At 48.5% G+C, this 17,543-nt stretch overlaps 1 protein-coding gene across 6 annotated transcripts in view; it reads left to right on the top strand.

Annotated features, from left to right (window-relative positions):
• Positions 1-16,809, top strand: part of LOC146010039 (uncharacterized) — a 136,500-nt gene extending 119,691 nt beyond the window's left edge. For 5 of the 6 annotated variants that reach the window (XM_083150870.1, XM_083150869.1, XM_083150872.1 and 2 more), the window contains one exon: positions 14,637-16,809. In XM_083150870.1, the coding sequence (XP_083006996.1) occupies positions 14,637-16,189 (1,553 nt within the window). In that variant the 3' untranslated portion in view covers positions 16,190-16,809. The remainder of the gene's footprint in view (positions 1-14,636) is intronic. The other variant, XM_083150871.1, reaches the window with a different exon arrangement.
• The last annotated feature ends 734 nt before the right edge of the window (positions 16,810-17,543 follow it).

The following is a 17,543-nucleotide window of genomic DNA, read 5'->3' as shown; positions in this document are numbered from 1 at the left end:
TCTCCCTCTCCTGGTCACTCCTAGACCAGAACCTTACAGCGGGGAGACCATTTTGTATTCACCAGTGGCTTTTTCTCTGACATGCAGCAGGGACCACTGGAATCACTTTGGGGTATTAGAGCTGGGAATGCTGGGAGCTAGGCACTTCTTAATATTAATTAGGGGATACTGGCTCCTCCCCTCTAAGACCCACAATCCCCCAGTGAGAAAATTGTGCCAGGGAGTTAGGTCACAGTTTTTCTGCTCCTGCACGTTTTCAAGCTTTTTTGCTATTAGCAAGGTTTTTTTATTTTTTTCTAAATCTGTGAAACCCTTCCCCACCTAGCAAAGGTGTGGGTCCGGGTATTCAGCGCCCCTGGATTTCCAGGCCGTCGGTCAGGACCTCGCTAAAGGTGCCTGCCCGTACGTTCCCGTGTTCCTGCCGCCCCTCCATTAAAGGGGACGCCAGTCACGAAGTTTGGTGCCTCCGGTGGTGAATACTGCGCTGAGCGCACTTCCCACACGCCGTCCCCTGCTCTCCGGCACAGCCGCGCTGTGCGCTTACTGCAGTGTTTGTGAGGCGCCGCCATCTTGCAAGCAGCGCGTCCTCGTGCTGCGAGTCCCGCTCGGCGGCATTGCCGGAGGTGGGTAGCGCAGAGGAGCGCTAGCAGCGGGTGGCTCCGGGCACTGACAGGACTGCACAGGCTGGCCAGGTACTGTGGAAGAGAGGACAGGCTTTGTAATGTGAGGCGGGCATGGCGCGGCCATTGTACTGATACACTTAGTAAGGCTGACTCTTTCCTGTCCACAGGTGACTGCAGCTTGGGAAGCTCTGTTATATTTTTTGCTGACATACATTGTGCTTTGCATTTATATATAGTCATTGTGTACGCAGGGCTTATTCTCCTCCAGGTCCCACAGACTCCAGAGGTTTTGGCTTGTGGAAGGTGTATCTGTACTTTGTGTGTGTGGTTTGTGTGTGTGTAGGTTGTTCTGCTCCGTTATCACACGCATTAGTCGGGCCGGGTCGAGCAGTGATCATGACGGGCAGGTCCAAAGCCTCACAGAAGGTTTTTGCCTGTACAGCAAAGTTTGCCCAGTACACAGCGGAGGGGAACGCCACTGTTTGTCAGTCATGTTCCGGTGCCGAATCTGCTCCTCTAGCAGGCTCTCAGGCTCCCCAGTGGGCCTCGGCCTTGGCGGGTACTATGTCCAAGCTGACATCTGAATTGGCGGTTGCTCGCAGAGCAGAGCCCGCTTGGGCGACGGCTTTGGCAAGGTCTGTGGAGGGGTTAGCTAGCTCCTTAAACAGACCACAGAGACCCTCCACTTTGAGTAATAAGCGTCCTTATCAGGCTCTTAGTTTAGAGGTTGAGGTGGATGAGGAGCAGGATCCATTTCATGAAATGGAGGATGGTGAATGGGAGGAGGTTCAGGATGTCATTCCTGAGGGGGAGCCTACTCCAATAGGAATAGAGGCTCTTATTATGGCGGTAAAGGAGGTCCTTCGTTTACCGGAGGATCCACCGCCGGAGCCGCAGGAGTTTGATCTGTTTGGCGGGGTTCAGAAGGCGTCAGTGGTCTTCCCTTGTCCAAATCAGGATCAGCTTTTGGCGGCCTGGAAGAATCCGGACAAAAGGTTCCAGATTCCCAGGCGTTTTCCGTCTCTGTATCCTTTTGAGCCGGCCGCCCTAACCAGATGGGAGACTCCTCCTCCAGTGGACACCTCCGTTTCCCGGCTGTCCAAGAAGACTACGCTGCCAGTCCCGGGTGCTTCGGCCTTAAAGGATCCTTCAGATAGGAAGATGGAGGCTACTCTCAAGGCCATTTATGTGGCGGCAGGTACTCAGCTCAGACCGGCCATTGTGTCGGCCTGGGTGAATAAGGCTAACATAAAGTGGGCAGATTTAATCATCGAAGGCTTGGAGACCGGCATGCCTCTTGATGAACTGCGCCGCCTAGCCGAACACATTAAGGAGTCGGCTATGTTCCTAGGGGAGGCAGCAAAGGATATGTCCTTGATCTCATCAAGGATCTCAGCTATTGCCATTTCTGCGCGACGAGCCCTCTGGCTACGCTCTTGGCAGGCGGACGCGGAATCTAAGAGGGCTGTGGAGGGTCTTCCTTTTTCTGGGGACATCCTCTTCGGTCCAGAATTAGATAAGTGGATTTCGCAGGCTACGGGAGGGAAGTCGGCCTTCCTTCCGTCGGCAGCTCCCCCTCCACCCAGGCGACAGTTTGCAGGACCGTCGTTTCAGTCCTTTCGGACTCAGCGCCCCTTTCGGGGCCGAGGAAGAGGTTTCCAGTCGTCCAGAGGTACCCGGGCCAGAGCTCGTCCTCAGGCCGCCCCAAGAGTTCAGGACCCTAAGCCCCAGCAGAAGCCGGTGGCATGACTGTTTACCAGCTTCCGTCAGAAGCTTACCGGTAGGTGCCCGTCTGTTGGCATTCAGAACCCAATGGTTCTCCCTATCGGAGGACCCGTGGGTTCGCAGGGTCATCACAGAGGGGTACCGAATTCAATTCGATTCCACACCTCCGGTACGGTATTTCACAACGGCACTACCGATAACCCGAGACAAGAGAGCGAGCCTGCTCGAGGCTATTTGGATCTTGTTGGATGCTCAGGTCATCATGCCGGTTCCAGCAGCTCAGAGGAATTCAGGGTACTACTCAAACCTCTTTGTGGTCCCCAAGCCGGATGGGCCGGTCCGGCCCATTCTCAACCTGAAGCCTTTGAATCTGCTTGTCTCCTATCAACCATTCAAGATGGAATCAATTCACTCAGTAATTGCTTCCTTGGAGCCAGGGGAGTACATGATATCCTTGGATATCAAGGATGCTTACCTGCACATCCCGATATGGATTCCTCACCAGGCTTTTCTCCATTTGCCATCGGTCGGGATCATTTTCAATTCAGGGCTCTGCCCTTCGGGTTATCGTCAGCTCCCAGAGTATTTACCAAGACTCTGTCGGTGGTCATTGCGTCACTCAGATGTCAGGTGGTGACCATAATCCCCTATTTGGACGACCTCCTGATCAAGGCTCCAACGGAGGAGTTACTGGAAAATCATGCGAGGTTGACTACCCAGACACTCACCAGCCTGGGTTGGATAATGAACTTCAAGAAGTCCTCTCTAGTTCCATCCAGAAGGATCTTATTCCTAGGTCTTTGGCTAGACACGGAGTCTCAGAGAATATTCCTGCCGGAGGACAAGATCCAGGCGATCTTTCTCCTAGTTCAGAGGGTGTTACTTCCACAGAAGATCAGCCTTCACCTGTGTACGCAGCTATTAGGGAAGATGGTGGCAGCCTTCCCGGCTCTGACGTGGGGACGTTTCCACTCAAGGCAGTTTCAGTGGGATCTTCTCAGGAAGGGTGCGGGCTCGCATCTGAATCTTTACAGAAGGATCCGCTTGTCGGCCGAGGCAAGACACTCCTTACTGTGGTGGCGTCACAGGAAGAATTTGCTAGAAGGCCGTCGATTTGCAATTCAGGACTGGATTGTGTTGACGACGGACGCAAGCCTCCGCGGCTGGGGAGCCGTGGTGCTTCACCTCCGCCTCCAGGGCAGGTGGTGCCTTCACGAACGACACTTATCCATCAACGTGTTGGAGATCAGGGCGATCTACAATGCTCTGCTGGAGGCTCAGGAATACCTTCAAGGATGGCAAGTGAAGATAAGATCAGACAACGCCACGGCAGTCGCCTACGTAAACAGACAGGGCGGCACGAGAAGCGGCATGGCCATGAAGGAAGTAAGAAAGATCCTTCAGTGGGCGGAACGGTCAGGGGTAATTCTGGTGGCGGTATTCCTCCCAGGTCGGGAAAATCTGGAGGCCGATTTCCTCAGCAGGGAGGACCTGCATCCAGACGAGTGGTCTCTCAACCCCGAGGTTTTTCAGGAGCTCACCGTCAGGTGGGGAGTTCCCGAGGTGGACCTGATGGCCTCTCAGAAGAACCATCAGTTAGCAGCGTACGTGGCACGCACAAGGGATCCTCAGGCCATAGCAGTAGACGCTCTGTCAACTCCGTGGGAGTTCAACTTCGTGTACCTGTTCCCTCCGCTGCCGCTTCTGGGCCAGAGGCTCAAGAGGGAGCCAGTACAAGCAATTCTAATAGCACCCTGGTGGCCTCGCAGGATGTGGTTTTCAGATATCCAAATGTTACTGGCAGATGAGCCAGTTCGGTTGCCCCTCAGACCAGATCTTCTTCTGCAGGGACCCTTCCTCCATCAGGGTCTGCCACAGCTGCATTTGACGGCGTGGCTGTTGAGACTGCAGTCCTGCGGGAGAAGTGAATTCCAAGAACAGTAATTCCTACGATGTTAAGGGCCCGGAAGCCCTCTTCAGCGGCGCATTATCACAGAATATGGCGCTCGTACGCTGTCTGGTGCGAATCCAAGGGCTGGCCATTCCGAGTCTTCAGATTGTCCCGCCTTCTATTGTTTCTACAGAGAGGGTTGGACGGGGGTCTGAGACTGGGATCCCTTAAGGTTCAGGTCTCGGCCTTGTCCGTCCTTTTTCAGAAGAGATTGGCACTCATGCCAGAGGTGCAGACATTCTTCCAGGGGGTTCTTCGGGTCCAGCCTCCCTTTGTACCCCCCACAGCTCCGTGGGATTTGGATTTGGTGCTGGCTTTCTTGAGGTCAGAAACCATTGGACAGGGTGGAACTGAAGTTCTTGTGCTGGAAGACAGTGCTTTTGCTAGCCCTGGCCTCAGCTCGCCGAGTGTCGGAGCTTAGTGCTCTGTCATGTAGACCTCCGTATCTAATTTTCCACGAGGACAGAGCAGAGTTGCGCACCCATTCCGGGTTTCTTCCGAAGGTGGTATCCTCATACCACATTAACCAGCCTATCGTGGTTCCGGCGTTTCAAAGAAGTTCTCCGGAACAGTCCTTATTGGACGTTGTCCGGGCGCTGCGGATTTACGTAGATAGAACTAGGTCTATACGCAAATCGGATTCCTTATTTGTCCTATATGACGCTTTCCGCAGGGGTTGGCCTGCGTCAAAGCAGACGATTGCACGATGGATCAAGTGGACGATCCGTAGTGCGTACCTACACGAGGGACAGGTCCCTCCTGTCTCTTTGACGGCGCACTCCACCAGGTCGGTGAGTACGTCTTGGGCCGCTGAGAGAGGGGCTTCGGTCTCTCAGCTTTGCAGGGCGGCCACTTGGTCGTCACGGAACATGTTCGTGAAATTTGATCAATTTGATACATTTGCCTCTTCGGCCTCGACCTTTGGTCGGCTGGTATTGCAGGATCCTCAGCGCTCTCCCGCCCGGGGCATGGTCTTTGGAACCTCCCCGGATTCCAGTGGTCCCTGCTGCATGTCAGAGAAAAGAGGATTTTGGTACTTACCGGTAAATCCATTTCTCTGAGATCAGCAGGGACCACTGGACGCCCGCCCGGCTGCTGGATCCTGCCTGTTGTGGTTCTGTTGCGGCCCGGTCCGGTGCCTGCGTGTTGTATGTATGTTTAAATTTATGTTGTTTTTCCTGTAACCCTTTCCTCTAGTGGGCCAATTTCCTCACTGGGGGATTGTGGGTCTTAGAGGGGAGGAGCCAGTATCCCCTAATTAATATTAAGAAGTGCCTAGCTCCCAGCATTCCCAGCTCTGTGATTCCAGTGGTCCCTGCTGATCTCAGAGAAATGGATTTACCGGTAAGTACCAAAATCCTCTTTTCTAGCCACAGATGCCAGCTTCCATGTGTGGGGAGCGGTGACTTGCCAGTGATCACTTTTGGGAGTATGGAATGCACGGGAAGCCCAACTATCAATCAATGTCCTCGAACTTAGGGCAGTCTTATGGGCCCTTTGATTGTCGGAGGTTGCCCTGTGCAGGTCCAGTCCGACAATGCGACAATGGTGGCTTATATCAACCACCAGGGAGGCACTTGCAGTCAGGCTACCATGGCAGAGACCTCCCGCATCTTTCAATGGGCGGAGAAGATTGCTGCTCACTCAGCAATCTTTATCCAGGAAGTCCTCAATTGAGAAGCGGACTTCCTAAGCCATCAGACTCTGGATGCTGGCGAATGGGCCCTCAATCCAGAGATGTTCCAGATGCTGGTATACCGTTGGGGCAGACCCGAGGTGGACTTGACACAACCACAAGGTCACCCTATATGGGGGCCTGGGGGTCTGCATGGTGGACACCCTATACAAGACAAAATGGTATAGGATAAAACCCCTATTTGGCGCTCTGCTGCCTCTAGTTCGTACTATCCCTTGGTTATCACCCAACAACCAGAAACACTAACAGGAAAATACAAAGGTGGGATTTCCAAACTGTCTGAGGCGCAACTGATCCAGATGGTATTCGGACCGTCAGTGGTTTCAGTCTATTTCTCCACGTATACAAGTCCTCTCCGTGTGTGTTTTTGGAAAGTAAACCAGAGAAAAACCACTGATTAGATGAAATTCAGAAACGAAAAAAAATTCACCAATGGGGCAAAGTAGAAAAATTTAGGGTGAGCGTACCCCTACTCACAATGTGAGTGGCACTGTATGTGCACGTAGCGTGTACTTTTCCCGCTAGGCTCTTCTTTCTCTATTTTCTCCCTTTGCTCCAAGTGGTGTGTAAATCATGAAAGAAGAAATAGGACAATAATGTGTAAATCCGTTTACTATTGAGTGTTTGTGAAGAATTGGTGAAACAAGCAATTTGTGGGCGCACCTCACTCACCCGATCTCAGGGGGAGGTACACGTATAAAGGTATCTTTTACAGTGAAGCCAAGCTTAAAACACAATACAATGGTGAAAAAAATGGGCATACCCCACTCACGGTAAAGGTAGATTGGGTATATGCCCGTAGCAGGTTCTTTGTGTCTCCTTTTTTAATGTGATGATCAGGAATTTTTCTCCGCAGTGTAGATATAAAAGATAAATAAACATAAACAATTTGTAGTCTCGTCCTGACCCGTGTGCATATATATATATATATATATATATATATATATATATATATATATATATATATATATATATATATATATATATATATATATATATATAGTGTTCTACAAGAGAACTATGGAGGTGGTGTGCACAAATCGTACCAACACTCACTCTTAAAGAATTTTCATAATGTGTATAAAGGTTTCTTTGTGTGAGGTTTAGTTATAGAAGATTCCTTCACCAAGACCAAAGTGAAAAAGGGTTTTCTTTACCCAGAGGCAGCAATGATTGTGAATAGTGATGGCGTACCGGACTTACGGGTTGGTAAGTCTTTACACTCCCGTAGCGTTTTCTTTTTGGGCCTGTATTCTTATTCACACTGAGAAGGCCTCATCCAGTTTTATAACCAGTACGTAGAGGGTAAGACAAAGAAAAAGAAGTGTCTCAATGCCATACTTGTTCCAGTAACCATGAAAAAACCGTATCCTTTTAAAACGATTTATTCTTTAGCAAAAAGTTTTTAAAAGTCCTCCATCCCCATGATGGTCAGACACCACATAACAGGGAAAAATGCCAGTACACAGTGACCCACAATGGTCCTATAGAAAAACAACTTTTTAAAAACATGCAAGACATCAAAAAAATAAAAACGGAATAAAATACATACATCCAATGAAGGGTAGTGGAAAAAAGGTGATGGCTGCTCACTCCCCACACTAGCCGTCGACGCGTTTCAGTGTAAGGACACCTTTATCAAGACATCCCACATTTGTGCGCCCACAAATTGCTTGTTTCACCAATTCTTCACAAACACTCAAGAGTAAACGGATTTACACATTATTGTCCTATTTCTTCTTTTATGATTTACACACCACTTGGAGCAAAGGGAGAAAATAGAGAAAGAAGAGCCTAGCAGGAAAAGTACACGCTACGTGCACATACAGTGCCACTCACATTGTGAGTTGGGGTACGCTCACCCTAAATTTTTCTACTTTGCCCCATTGGTGAATTATTTTTTTTTTTGTTTCTGAATTTCATCTAATCAGTGGTTTTTCTCTGGTTGACTTTCCAAAAACACACACGGAGAGGACTTGTATACATGGTGGACACCCTGTCAGCCCCATGGCCATTTGCTCTAATGTACACCTTCCCCATGATTTTGCACCTCAGAGTGATCCGCAAGTTGAAGGCAGAAGGAGACACATTGATCCTAGTGGCTTCCCATTGGCCCAGTCTTACTTTTCATGGTGTCGTACTCGCCATTTCAATCCCAGGACTTACCACTTGACCATGATTCTGTCCTTCTTACAAAAGGGTCTAGCGGCTGGATTTTGCTCAACTTCCTTACAGGTTTCGGCTTTGTCCATCCTGTAGCGCAGGAAGTTGGCATTGTTGCAGGATGTCTGTACATTCATGCAGGGTGTCCTCCATATCCAGCCCCCCTTTTTTCCCACGGTTGCCCCGTGGGATCTTTCCTTGGTACTCACGACGTTTGAGCCCTTAAGTTGGTGGACCTTTGCTAGCTCATTGGAAGACCATTTTCATGTTGGCGATTGCTTCGGCCAGGAGGTTGTCTGGCCTGTCGGCCCTGTCCTGTAGGTCACCATTTCCGGTTCTTCCATCCTGACAGGGCGGTTCTTCACACCGTTCCTTCTCACCTCCCCAAGGTGGTGTCCAAGTTTCATGTCAACCAGAAGATCGTGGTCCCTGCCTTTTGGGGCTGGATGCTTCCTCGGATGTGGTTCGTGCATTATACATCTATGTGTGCCGCACTAAGACTCTCCGGATTTGTAGTCTATGGGTTTCAAAAGAGGTTGGCCTGCTACTAAGCAGGCGATTGCCCGCTGGCTTCACTCTGTCATCAAGCAGGCATACTTGGGCTCCTCCCTCCTGGTTCTTGAGGGGCTCCGGGCTCATTCCACACAGTCTGTGGGTGCATCTTGGGCTGTTGGGGTGGTGCAACAGCAGAGCAACTTTGCAAGGCAGCGACTTGGTCGTCCGCCAATACCTTCTTGCGCTTTCATGCGTTTGATATGTTTGCCTCCCCGGACTCTGCTTTTGGCCAGAGTGTTCTTGCCGCTATACAAGCATCCCCACCCTTAGGTGGCTGCTTCAGTATGTCCCAGCATTAGCCCTGTGGCCCCTGATGTGTCCCAAAGAATAAAATAAGATTTATGTCTTACCTGGTAAATCTTTCTTCGAGGATGTCAGGGGCCACAGGAATCTCTCCCTGCCGTGTCCGCTTTAGTTATGTTACAGTTAATAGTTCCTCTGAGTGCTGGAATGCTCTTTCCCACTCCACTACCCAGCATTAGCTTTCTTGCCCCTGACATCCTCAAAGAAATAGATTTACCAGGTAAGACATAAATCTCATTATAATCCTGCTCTCCCCTTCTATCATGTCATGTGTTACCAGAGATCTGACCGGTCTCCTCCCCGCAATGTAAACCCACAATTGTCCCAATCGCAACAGGTGTTATGTTACCTGTGTGGTGACCTGGAGTAGTGGTAACCAGTGACTAGGACACGCTGCTAGTGTAGCCCACATATACTGTGCTGCCAGGTGTATAGTGTGTGTGAGTGTGTAAGAGAAGTGATTGGCTGCACAGTATCACTGGCTTATGTGGGTTCCTTTCCTATAGTACTAGCTAGTCGCCGCTTGTTTAAGATGGATACCATATTACTGTTGTATGGTTTAAATGTGCGCGGCAGCACCGGTCCCCCTCCGGCAGCCGCGGCCATCTTTTATGCGCGCACTCCTGGGTTCACCAGGGGAAGGGGAGGCTGCGAGAGCTGGGTTCTGGACAGTGCAGCTGACTGATGCACCGCAGCTCTGTTCTGTCCTACGGGAGCTGTGGCATGTCAGGGAGCTGGGGGACAGGCAGTCACTGCGGTTGGGAGTCCGGCCCCTAGCAGATGCAGGGTGCGCTGCAAATCTGTGTCGGCTCCGGTGGTTGCAGAGAGGTGGACTTAACCCCTGGTGTGCTGGAGGCAGGAGACTGTGGTAGTGCCGTTCTGGCTCTGGGGGGGAGGAAGGAAGCCACCAGCAGGGATTGAGTGCACCGCAAGCCCCAGCCTGGAGGCTGCGGAAAGGCAGCAATAATGTTACACCGGTGCGCTGGGGGCTAGGGGGAGGCAAATCCAGCTCCCCAGCGCAGCCATTTCAGTGGTAAGGAGCCCCTGCAGCCAGGCTTTCTGGGTTGCAGGGCTCGGGGAGCCCAGTGCTGGGGCACCATAGTTATATAACAACACATACATACATATTGTAAATTGTGTGTGTGCAGCACTGAGCTGGGACTACAGGTCCCATGCTGCAGGGGGATGGAGCCTGGTATCTTGTGTTGTGAGGCTTAACCACTTGGGTGGTATGCCCGGAAATTTTCAGGGCTCTGCTGCAGCCGGCGGTCCTGGAAAATTTCCGGCCATACCACTAATATAGAATAGGTACGCACCAGTGGTGTCCAGGTGTGCACCACTGACGCAGCACCTCTAAAGCCCAGTCGTCCCCCCCCCCCATTACCTTTGCTCCGGCATATGCTGGAGTTCTCCTGACCCGGCCACCTGCTGTCAGCTGCCACTCATTTTACAGCAGCAGTGACGTCCGCGGCAGGCGCGGTTATGTTTGGCACGGCTCGGGAGGACTCAGGCACCCGTGTCCTTCCGAGCTGCTTCGAACATCCCCCAGCCTGCTGCCGACGTCACTGCTGAATGTGACAGGTGGCTAAGGCAATGGTGGCAGGGAAGCTCTGGCGTACAAACGCTGGAGCACATACGGGGGGGGGGGGGTCTTCCAATGTCCTGTGGTGGGTTTTGCTGGGGCAGGACAAACAAGCTTAATACCATGTATAAAATGTCATTTAAATGTGGAATGCACTTACTGTACTTGGTTGTTGTGTCCCAGGGGAATCCATGGTTCTGGTGGGCTGCTGGGTTCCCCCCCAGTCTTTACCCCAAAAACAGACTGCTGGCAGCTGCAGGGATGGGTAGCAGGGAGCATCAGCTTTCTAACAAGCTGAGTGATTCCATGGGGCTCTTCGTCGGCGGGCATGAGACCCTGGCAGGGGATTAGAGCTGCCCATCTCTAGAGCTCACGTCTGGACTAGAGGTGTTCAGCCGGTCCCCTGGCAGGCTCCTGGAAGTATGTTTTGGAGGGAACCCTTCCCCCTAGCCAGACAGACTGGCACCTGGGTGGTACCTAGCACCCCAGGTGGGCTGTGACTCAGAGGAGTAACCACTCCCCTTTGGCCATAAGGGACAATGTAGAGTGTTCATGTGCCCAACTCATGCACAGCTCTGGCACTTAAGATAATTGTTTGGGGACCACAGGGTGGGCTTGCCCCCTGTGGTAATGTGTATTGGAGTAACATAAAAGGAGGGTTGCTGCCCTGTGTAAGTTGTAAATCTGCCTGTATTTGAATGCTCATAGGGGGAGGGGCCCTAAACTGCACACCCTGGACATATGAGGTGCTACCTGCTGAGACTTGTAGTGCAGCAAGCAGGAGGAGGAGATTGCAGGTGCACACTAAATATAAATGCTAGACCTTTTAATATCTTGCTATATTGCATTTGAGGTTATTAGCATAGTAATGGCCATTAGTATCGGCTTGTCCACCGCGTCCAGGTTACCTCAATAGGACAAGTCCCTAACACTACTCTAGGACAGGTCCAGGGCACAGGGCCCCCCAGGTCAGCCCAGCAGAACCACCCCATGGCATCACATTAGTGTGAAATTAAAGTGATAGTAAAAGGGATAGGGGAAATTATATGTGATAGGACTTACCTACAGTTGGTAAGAAGTAATAATACATGTGAAGGGTGCTACATATATATTAAACAAACTAAAGGGGTGATTGAAAGTATACGATATGATGCCATGGAGCAGCCCAGCAACAGCAGCCCAAAGAGCCCTGCGCCCCAAACACAGTCCCACAGACTAACACTCAGCATATATGTATAGTAGGACTTACCCTCATAGTGCCAAACTGAGGTGTGCAGTCTTGAATGCTGGGACTCCAACCTAATTAAAATCAATTTGGGACAGGTGGGTGGGGTGCAAGTTAAGGAGGAAGGCGTCTCTAGTTCCTTCCAGTGTGTATGAATACACAATATATAGCACATAGGGGGAGGGGCCCTAAACTGCACACCCTGGACATATGAGGTGCTACCTGCTGAGACTTGTAGTGCAGCAAGCAGGAGGAGGAGATTGCAGGTGCACACTAAATATATATGCTAGACCTTTTAATATCTTGCTATATTGCATTTGAGGTTATTAGCATAGTAATGGCCATTAATATCGGCTTGTCCACCGCGTCCAGGTTACCTCAATAGGACAAGTCCCTAACACTACTCTAGGACAGGTCCAGGGCACAGGGCCCCCCAGGTCAGCCCAGCAGAACCACCCCATGGCATCACATTAGTGTGAAATTAAAGTGATAGTAAAAGGGATAGGGGAAATTATATGTGATAGGACTTACCTACAGTTGGTAAGAAGTAATAATACATGTGAAGGGTGCTACATATATATTAAACAAACTAAAGGGGTGATTGAAAGTATACGATATGATGCCATGGAGCAGCCCAGCAACAGCAGCCCAAAGAGCCCTGCGCCCCAAACACAGTCCCACAGACTAACACTCAGCATATATGTATAGTAGGACTTACCCTCATAGTGCCAAGCTGAGGTGTGCAGTCTTGAATGCTGGGACTCCAACCTAATTAAAATCAATTTGGGACAGGTGGGTGGGGTGCAAGTTAAGGAGGAAGGATGGGTAGCAGGGAGCATCAGCTTTCTAACAAGCTGAGTGATTCCATGGGGCTCTTCGTCGGCGGGCATGAGACCCTGGCAGGGGATTAGAGCTGCCCATCTCTGGAGCTCACGTCTGGACTAGAGGTGTTCAGCCGGTCCCCTGGCAGGCTCCTGGAAGTATGTTTTGGAGGGAACCCTTCCCCCTAGCCAGACAGACTGGCACCTGGGTGGTACCTAGCACCCCAGGTGGGCTGTGACTCAGAGGAGTAACCACTCCCCTTTGGCCATAAGGGACAATGTAGAGTGTTCATGTGCCCAACTCATGCACAGCTCTGGCACTTAAGATAATTGTTTGGGGACCACAGGGTGGGCTTGCCCCCTGTGGTAATGTGTATTGGAGTAACATAAAAGGAGGGTTGCTGCCCTGTGTAAGTTGTAAATCTGCCTGTATGTGAATGCTGTAACATCTGTATGCTGACCCTCCTAGAGATAGGGGAAGAGATCTTTTCAGATCTTTGAGCAAATAAACATCCTTTGCCTCAAGATGACTATTTTCATCTAGTGACCAACAGGAATACGCCAAACGTAATCCCATTCTCCGGCTGTACTGGGTAAAGCATCCAGTGTCTCCTGGAAGGAATGGGAGCCAGTGTAGGGCCTGTAGGGGGGGGGGCGGCACAGAAGCAGTCAGGTTGGAGACGATGAGTCGTGGACTGAGATGGAAGTTGGGGAGGACACACAGGAGCAGGTTACAGTAATCCAGTCTAGAGATGACCAGTGAGTGGATGAGGGTCTTAGTTGCCTCCATGGTGAGAGAGGATCTGATCCTGGAAGCTGCCGATACTGGCACAGGGACTGAATGTGGGGATTGTAAGAAAGGGTGGAGGTCAGGTGGCCAATCCCGGGATCTGGCCCCAAGAACACCAGGATTTCAATTCCGGGATTGGAGTTACCAATCGCGGGATTTCAGGATTAGACTGTGCATGTGCAGTTTAATGCCGAGCAGTGTCAGAGGTCATGCTGTGCAGGTCAAACAGATACACTGCCAAAGGATGCACAGCAGCTCTGCCCGCCCACAGCCAAACTGCATGCCCCGGCTTGGATCCCAGATGCACCTCTAACTGTCAGACGCTGGGCTCCCAGCTACCCGGCCACGCCTCCAGTAGCACAGTATTTATTTATTTTTTAATTAGGGAAGGATCCTGGGAATCTGGGGATTGGGCATTTTCAATCCTGAATTCCTGGATTGAATGACTGCCCTGGGATTGGCATCCCTAGATGGTAATAAAACAGCGGCCTTGCAGCATCGATGGTGAGGTGTCAGTAGATACAGTAGTAAAATCATGGTAGGCGAGGGGACCCCAGAGGGTGGGGAGACAATCAGCTGAGTCTTAGGGTTTATTTACTAAAGGTCAATTTAAAATTCGATATGAATTGATGTTGGGCTTCCAGGGCTAGAACACACATTTACTGACGGTTGGATTTTTATATTCATTTTAAAATGTGTCCTAGCCCAGGAAGTCCAGCATCGATTAAGAGCGAATTTAAAGCAATCAATATTGACCTTTGGTAAATATATCCCTCAGGCTGGGTACAAACTTATAGATATTTATGCAGAACAATCTATCTGTAGATATATCTGTGGACGGATCGGGCAGTGTGTTCTCCATAAACCCTGCCCAATCCATAGTAATTGATATCGCAACTGGGCGGGTTCAATTACATGCGCCGGCCAATTCAGCTGCACATCACCGCTGCCTACTGCAGCGGGTGTACGGGCAGTCAGGAGATCACCCTTACACACAGCACCATCTAGCTTTAGGTATGTTGACCATCAGCTGTGTTGCAGACCTGACACGTTATATCCAACTGACATCATTTGCAGACCTATAACTGGCTGACAGACCAGCGATATATCGGCCAGTGTGTACGCATCATTATGTTCAGTTTAAGTACTAAAACATCCATGAACATTTGCTTCTCAATGTAAACAATTCTGTCTGTTTCCAGTAGATGGGCTCATAAGCAGGAATACCTCGGAGGGAGATCTCATTGTTTCTCCAGGTTTTCTAGAAGATAAGAACGTCAGACAAGATTCTCCAGAAGAAAAGCCCATTATCCCAAATACACACCCAACATTTCCCTCTAATCATGAGGAACCTTCTCTTGATCATTCAGACATTACTACACACAGTACAGACCATAAAGATGATACAATATCATCCAGTTCTGAGTTTGGTAACAGTTCTATACATCAGTCAGTTTCTGTTTTACATCACAGACCTCACACAGCTGAGAAACGATTTTCATGTTCTAAATGTGGGAAATGTTTTACAGATAAATCAACTCTTGTTCAACATAAGAGAATTCACACAGGAGAGAAACTATTTTCATGTTCTGAATGTGGGAAATGTTTTAGAGATAAATCAACTCTTGTTACACATGAGAGAATTCACACAGGAGAGAAACTATTTTCATGTTCTGAATGTGGGAAATGTTTTAGAGATAAATCAACTCTTGTTACACATGAGAGAATTCACACAGGAGAGAAACCATTTTCATGTTCAGAATGTGAGAAATGTTTTAGACAAAAAGACCATCTTGTTATACATGAGAGACTTCACACAGGAGAGAAACCATTTTCATGTTCTGAGTGTGGGAAATGTTTTCGAGAAAAAAGAAATCTTGTTCAACATGAGAGACTTCACACAGGAGAGAAACCATTTTCATGTTCTGAATGTGGGAAATGTTTTAGAGAGAAATCAACTCTTGTTCAACATGAGAGAATTCACACAGGGGAGAAACCATTTTCATGCTCTGAATGTGAGAAATGTTTTAGAAGTAAATTATCTCTTGTTAGACATGAGAGAATTCACACAGGAGAGAAACCATTTTCATGTTCAGAATGTGAGAAATGTTTTAGACAAAAAGACCATCTTGTTATACATGAGAGACTTCACACAGGAGAGAAACCATTTTCATGTTCTGAGTGTGGGAAATGTTTTCGAGAAAAAAGAAATCTTGTTCAACATGAGAGACTTCACACAGGAGAGAAACCATTTTCATGTTCTGAATGTGGGAAATGTTTTAGAGAGAAATCAACTCTTGTTCAACATGAGAGAATTCACACAGGGGAGAAACCATTTTCATGCTCTGAATGTGGGAAATGTTTTAGAAGTAAATCAACTCTTGTTAGGCATGAGAGAATTCACACAGGGGAGAAACCATTTCCATGCTCTGAATGTGAGAAATGTTTTATAAATAAATCTGCTCTTGTTCAACATGAGAGAAGTCACACAGGTGAGAAACCATTTCCATGCTCTGAATGTGGGAAATGTTTTATAACTAAATTATCTCTTGTTACACATGCGATAATTCACACCGGAGTGAAACCATTTTCATGTTCAGAATGTGAGAAATGTTTTATACAAAAAGACCATCTTGTTATACATGAGAGACTTCACACAGGAGAGAAACCGTTTCCATGCTCTGAATGTGGGAAATGGTTTACAGATAAATCAAATGTTCGTAAACACCAGAAAACTCACACACAAAAAATATAATTTCAATGAGCAGATCTAAATGAAACGGAAGCATCGATACTAAATTCCTCCATCATCCGTCGGGTGTGGATTATTAGATAGACCGTTAATAGGTCAAGCAAAAGAAATATGGAACAGCGCTGTGCTGAATATTATGAATATATTTATTAAAATAACAATATTGTGGCCAACAATAGACAAACAAGACTTACAACATATATTAAACTGTTAGTCCATTCCCCTCTCTTGGAACTGGTTAGTAATTAATTGCATGCATGCTGGGATAATCATTACTTTATAGCCATACTACTCCTGAGGAAGCCGCTTAGAGGTGTTTTGAGGCGGAGGAACGCGTTGAGAGGACAGAGGGGACGCTCCTGGCTAACACTAGACACTACCAACGATTGATCTCGGATATGAGCATATGATAGGACTGCACCAACGGTCAGAGGACATTGCGGTATCTATAAGCCATAAATACCCCATCGCTGCTCCAAAGCTGGAAACTCTATAAGTATACTACTAATCTTGTATGTGCGCATCAAGTGGGGACTGCGTTATTTGGAACTAATCCTATTAACTGGCTATAAAGTAATGATTATCCCAGCATGCATGCAATCAATTACTAACCAGATCCAAGAGAGGGGAATGGACTAACAGTTTAATATATGTTGTAAGTCTTGTTTGTCTATTGTTGGCCACAATATTGTTATATTTTAATAAATATATTCATAATATTCAGCACAGCGCTGTTCCATATTTCTTTTTTCTTTTGCTTGGTCTACATTAAGGGGTTTAGGTAATCCCCCTTTTCTTTCTTGGTACAGCTGCGGTGCAGAATATATCAAATCGGCGCTCAATATCAATTTGCTTTTTCCTCGTTAATAGGTCCCCTTTCCACGCCCCTACCGCTCCCCCTTGTACGCCCTTTTGATATGAACTAGATATGCATTTATATAATTTCATATAGAAAAGATAGTTTTGAATCGAATGTCGCGCATCAAAACAGACGATAAATATTCTGTAGTGGTTAAAAAAAAATAGTTTACAGTGTGCCCGAAGTGTGGTACATGAGATGGCTCCTTTTGGCATTTAATCTGGTCATGCCCTCATATAGCGGCTCTCTGGTCGGGAGTCATTGACATTATTCTTAACACAGGTATCCCAAGATCACCAGCGGTATGCCTACTAGCCGCCCTGGAGGAGGATTCTTTAGATCTTCCGACCAGACACTATGTGATAAATGTATGCACCTTAGCCAAGGTGTGTATTGCCAGAAAATTTCCCTACCACGCAATCTTGGCTTAGGCTGGTTAACGACACTATTCCCCATAAGAAATTTACATATCTAGCCAGGAAAGCCAGCCATAGGTTT

Source organism: Crinia signifera, chromosome 6 (assembly GCF_055691185.1).
Source record: "Crinia signifera chromosome 6, ASM5569118v1, whole genome shotgun sequence".
NCBI classification, from domain to species: Eukaryota; Metazoa; Chordata; class Amphibia; order Anura; family Myobatrachidae; genus Crinia; species Crinia signifera.
The sequence above is the reverse complement of the archived record's forward strand: the minus strand, read 5'-3'. Positions and strand labels throughout refer to the sequence as shown.